This window comes from Gracilinanus agilis, chromosome 5, assembly GCF_016433145.1.
Source record: "Gracilinanus agilis isolate LMUSP501 chromosome 5, AgileGrace, whole genome shotgun sequence".
Taxonomy (NCBI): domain Eukaryota; kingdom Metazoa; phylum Chordata; class Mammalia; order Didelphimorphia; family Didelphidae; genus Gracilinanus; species Gracilinanus agilis.
In genome coordinates this window covers 200,990,523-200,996,522 of record NC_058134.1, presented here as the reverse complement: position 1 = coordinate 200,996,522, position 6,000 = coordinate 200,990,523, and the positions used below count along the sequence as shown (strand labels likewise).

The following is a 6,000-nucleotide window of genomic DNA, read 5'->3' as shown; positions in this document are numbered from 1 at the left end:
CCATTTAGTTTACAAAATCTCTGGAATCTCTTTATAGAACTCTTGCCCTAAGGGGTAGTGAGGACTACTACCTCATCCTCTATAGTGGTGATGACAAGGAGGGAAAATCATAAGAGCTATTATGTTGCCCTTTCTTTCACTGGTATAGAACTGATCAGGAAGGCCAGGATGTTGCAGGAAACGGGGGGAAATTTTTCATTCTTGTCATCAGCAGGACTTATTATACATTTATTACATTCTTCAAATCCAGAAACAAATCACAAGAGACTTAAAATTAATGTTATTTTGGTTCTTACTCAACTTTTTATTTCATGAAAGCTTTAAGTTTACAAAAAAGCCAGTGAATATTTGTGTCAAGCCTTCAAGCTGAAAAATAGTCTGAAAGTTTTGTTTAAAATATAGTATGAATGCAAATAATGTAACCACTTCATGGGATTCATTATTCACACAAATTGGGTCGTAGCTGTAAACAAGCTTTCCTTCCAATAGGCTGTATGAGTTCCATATACAGAAGAAAAGGAATAGGAATCAGTTGATTTTCTCCCTGTGCTCTTAACTGTACTTATTATACTACTGTCCTCTAGTGTTCATAGTTGAAAGTTTAAATCTATATTTACATTTTTTTAAACAGGCAAAACAATTAACTAAAATACGTGGAAATTTTTTTGATAAAGCATTTTACATAAACAGAAATATATGCTCTTTTATTTGTAAGAATCAAAACAAGCCAACAAATAATAAGCATTATTTCTAATTTGAAATAAGAGCTAGAAAGGAACTTGGAAGTTATCTAGTCTACCAGTTTCAAATTCAAATTCCATATTTACTTCATATTTTTTCACCAACTATTTTAAGTATTTTTATCTAAACCTTTGTTTTCCCAAACAAAGATTTGTTAATCAAATTTTTTCTGAATAAAGAGCTATGATATGAATTGAGGACCACCATTGTGAATTTGAAACCCCTTGTATAGTCCAACTGGCCTACCTACAAAAGAGATCCAGAGAAATGAAGTTACATTTCTGAGATCACACAGTTAACTATTAACAAATAATTCTCTAAAAACTTAAATTGAGAGACAGCATGGAGGAGAAATGTTAAAAGTTAAAGAGAAGTGGATTTGGAGTCAGGTCTCTATTTTAATAATAGCTCTGCCACTTACTGGATATGTTACTTTGGCCAAGTCAGTTAAGGTCTCTACACCTATTTTTTCCTCATCTATGAATTTAGGGGTTTGGACCAGATTTATAAAGTCACTTTCAGGTCTGATTCTATCATTTTATGACAACTGGTGAAGATTACATTAAAAATTTAACAACAAAGTGAACAAGTTTCATTTTAGATTGTATACAAATGTGGAAATCAATTTATTTTCCCAATGAAATAATATGTCCAAATAGGATAGAAGTAATTTATGTAGTCCATTGACTATCATACATTAAAATGTCCCCAAAAGCTCTTCTGCAAGTAATAAAACTGAGCTAGCCTACAAATTGCATACCACACTGTATAATTAGATATATTTGTCATTAAAACATAATACAAATTTTTATCAATTAAAAACTTTGCTGATAGGGATAATTTTAAAGCTACAGGAAAGTAAATGATGTTACATGTCTCAGAGCCAACAGATTTATTCAGTTCCTGATTAGATACAAACCTAAGTGGTATAATTTTTAAATTTGTTTATATAGTGTTTAAAAGCTAATACAAAACATTATATTCAAAGAGCCTTCATGACAAAATTGATTTTATCTAGAATCAGAAATATACTTTAATTAGGACCCCAAGTCACAACATTTTTTCCTACTATAACCTCATTTGTTTTTTTTTTAGTGTACTAATAATTCTGTGATATTTTAGAGGAGCTTTATATCTATTTACTATTTTAGTCAAATTTCTGTTCTTTTTATTTGATGGCACAACTAAGGGCTAGTCTCTAAAATATAATTTTCTATAAGCTAATAAATAAGGAATAATTTGGGTTTTCTAATTGCTAAGAATCAAAGGCATCTCTCTTTCTCTTTAAATATCAACATAGATTCCATTAATCAAATAATCTAGTCTGGAATATTTTTTTCTCTGAAGGGACTCAGAAAGCTTTCTTCCCAGCAGGATGAGACCTATTACCAAAAACAACAGTCCACAGAACAATGTGCCTATGAGTGTCCACTTTTCAAACTGAAGGTGGAATCTATTTCTTGGAACATTATCAAGAGGGGAGTTGCTTAAACCAAGCCTCCCAATTTCTTGGGAAGCAATTTTCTTTATAGCAAAGAAATCCACAGTTGATGATGGAAATGTTGAAGGGTAAATGGTAGTTTCTTTAAATTGCCCTGTTTCTAAGGTGACTTTCACGCTTGTTGTTGCGTTGGACATTGTAGTTGAAGCTGTTTTTGTAGTTATGGTAGGCTGGTTTATAGTAGCTGTAAAGCCTGTAGAAATTGTGGGAGTGGGAGGCTGTGGGGTAGTAGTAGTAGTAGTAGTAGTAGTAGCAGAAATAGATTGAGAAATAGTGAATACTGTAGGATGAGGCTCAGTGGTAATTTTTAAAGGAGCAATTAATTGCTGTATCAGAGGAGGGATTGTAGACTGCAAAGCATCAGGTACAGGAGTAGTGGAGACAGTGGACTGAGATGTAGCCTCTGCCTTAGACTGAAATACAATTACATTTTCAGACAACACATCAGCTTCTTTTTGTTTCAGGGAAAGCTCTGAGCTCTGAAGATGGTCTTTACTTTTGATTCCAGGAAGCTGGGTACTCCGTTCATCACTCGTATTTACTGTGGCTTTCAGTAAAACATTAGTCTGGTTCAATTGAGCTGTCAGCTGTACGGGGTCCATGACTGCTTGTGAAGATTTTCCAGTCAAGTAGTAACTTTTTGGGGTTGCATCTGGATGTGGTAAATCAGCTTTGTTCAAAGGAGGAAAACCTGAAAGTATACAGAAAAGAAAAGAATATTTAAGAATGTTCTTGTGAAAGGGGCTTAGCAAGTTAACTATTTATCAGTCTATGAAATATCAGTCTATGAAAATGGTAAATTACACTGAGACTTCATGGGAATGAAAAGAGTCTAGCTCTGTACTGCAAGAAAGGATAAGGAAATGTTTCACTAATGTCAGCAAGAGGAATTATTGACCCAATATGTAATTAAAATCCATTGTTAAATGATAGGAGAGTCTTTAAAATTTGGTGACACTTTGGCTATGAATCAATTTTTTAACTTCATCAAAATGTTTTAAGTTTAATCCAGTGGAATTGCTCGTTGGCTCCAGGAAAGGGGAGGCGGGGGGAAAGAACATAAATCATGTAGTCATGGAAAAATATTCATAATTAATTATACTTATTTTTTAAATGTTTTAAATTTTTTTAAAAAGCTATTGAATATTTGTATGGTAGATATGGATGGGCCATGAAGAGAAGAGTAATCAATCCTAAATAAGGTATGAATAGTGATATTCAGTCCCCTTTCCTTCAATCAGGGATACGATTTCCCAGAATTCTTTTTAGACCCGATTTGCAAATAGCCCATAGATACAACCAATTGGTGGCACATTTCTTTCAACAAATAGTCAATCAATCATTTATTAAGTGCTCAATGTGTGCCGGGAACTGCTAAGTGCTAGAGATGCAAAGAGAAAGCAGAAACAGTTCTTGTTCAATCCTGAAATTAGAATGGAAGTCAGAGGCCAGCTAGTACAACCCATATGTAAACAAGAATTCTTTGAAGACCATTACTGAAGAAAAAGTCACCCTACTTAAAGAAGCATATTCCAGTTCTAGATAGCCCTAATTGCTATAAAGTTTTCCCTTATATTAAATCTATAGCTACCTTTCTATAACTTCCACTCATTTTTTATAATTCTACCTTATAGGGCCAAGCAGATGAAATATAATCCCTCTTCCACCTGGCATGGAGGAATACCTAAAGGCAGGTATTATATCCCCTCTACGTCTCCCTTCCTTCAGGTTAAACATTCCTTCAAATTATTCCCATGTACTTGAGGCCCTTCACCATTTTAGTCATCTTCTTCTGAGTGTTCTCCAGCTTTCCTCCTTCCTAAAATGTATCATCCAGAACTGAATACAGTACTTAAGATGTGTTCTGAAAAAGGAAAAACTTCCCTGCCATCCTTCTACCTTGTGTCCATTTGCACCTCTGTTCTCTCCAAAATAGTGTGAACAACAACACTGCTTTCAGATGACCACACCACTCAACAGCCAACAAAGAGATATATATGCTGCCACATTTCTTCCCCATCATCTCCTTTTTTCTTTTTCAGAAGGATCATACATATGGCATACTATCACCCTTGCCTCTTTCTTGCATTTATATCTTTGCATATATATCCTCACTAATACCTTCCTCCTTTCTGTTTTCTGACTGGATCCAAATAATAAATAATATATTATAATTTAAAGCTTACAAAGCACTTTACATTCATTATATCAGATGATTCTTGTAACCATCTTGTGAGATAATAGTACAGACGTCATTATTCCCACAATGACTTCTGTCTATCTTTGTTCAAGAAGAGTAGTAATCATGTATGAAGAATAGGGAAGGTCATAAGTTAGGAAATAAAGTTGGATATATTAACTAGTACCATAAAGGAATATAGTTCTTTAAAAGGACTAAGTCTCCCTTTAGGACCTTCATAAAAGTCTTGAGTTATTTCTTAATATCTTTGCCAAGAAAACCGCAAGTAGGCTCAGAAGAGCTGGACTGACTAAAAAATGACTGAATAACAATTAAAGATTTTTCCTCAAGCACCAGGATCCAGGATTAAAAAATAATACTTTATTTCTCAACTTAATTGTTTTTTCCTCAATTGCTCAAGTTGCAATAACATTTTTCATTTCTCAAAAAATAAAGATATACAGTATTTGTTTATGTTCAGGTTAACTAGGCTATTTCAAGTTAGCCTGGTAATCTAACTATGATTTGTAGTATTGTTTCTAATGGAAATTGTATATGAAGTTATAAACCATAGATTTCTGACTTTAAAATAAATTCCTTGACAAAGCTTGTTTGTATATTAGAAACTTCATATACTAATCTCGGATTCCTGACTATACTTTAGTAGTGGTCAGAGAGTAGTGAAGTTAACAAGAGAAGTTATATCTGATTTCAATTCCTTTTGAAATAAAACAAAAACAACCAATTTTGTGGGGGAGTAGGTGGGAGTAGGTTGGAGGTGGTAAATTTGCAGGATGTAAAAATCAGGATTAAAAAAAATTAAAAAGCTATATAGTAAATATTCACTATAAGTAGAAGCCTCTGGATGTTCTTTTGTTAATTTGATATTAGGACAATTCAAAGTGTAGTACTAGGAATCAAACATATTATATGTATTCAAATGTGTGAGAAGGCTATAAAATGATTCTAATTATTCTGTTATTGTTCAAAAAAAAGGAGTTCCATGTCCAAAGGACTTTAAAATTGTCCATACCCTTTGATCCAATACTATTACTGCTACTAGGCTTTTATACTAACAAGATCAAAGAAAGGGAGAAAGGACCTATTTGTACAAAAATATTTATAGAAGTTCTTTTTGTGGTAGAATTGGAATTTGAGAATTGGAAACTGGAATTGGAAATTGAGAGGCTACTCATCAACTGGGGAATAGCTGAACAAGTTGTGGCATATGATTACAATGGAATACTATTGTACTATAAGAAATTATGAGCAGGATGATTTCAGAAAAATCTGGAAAAACTTACATGAACTGATGCAGTGAAGTGAGCAGAACCAGGAGAATATTGTATAGAGTAATAACAATATTATATGATGAACAACCATGAATGACTTAGTTATTCTTAGTAATAAAGTGACCTAAGATAATCCCAAAGGACTCATGATAAAAAAAATGCCATTAACCTTCAAGTAAAGAATTAATAGAGTGTGAATGTAGACCAAAGAACACTATATTTCCCTTTCTTTTTTCATTTTTTTTAGTTTTCTTGCACAAAACGACTAAAATGGAAAAAGGTTTTGT

The 6,000-nt window shown here is 33.0% G+C and overlaps 1 protein-coding gene across 1 annotated transcript in view; it reads right to left on the bottom strand.

The window, feature by feature from the left end:
* Nucleotides 1–274: 274 nt before the first annotated feature.
* MANSC1 (MANSC domain containing 1) overlaps nt 275–6,000 on the bottom strand; it is a 29,297-nt gene continuing 23,571 nt past the window's right edge. Inside the window, exon 4 of the mRNA XM_044677708.1 lies at nt 275–2,933. Coding sequence (XP_044533643.1) covers nt 2,026–2,933 — 908 coding nt within the window. The 3' untranslated portion in view covers nt 275–2,025. The remainder of the gene's footprint in view (nt 2,934–6,000) is intronic.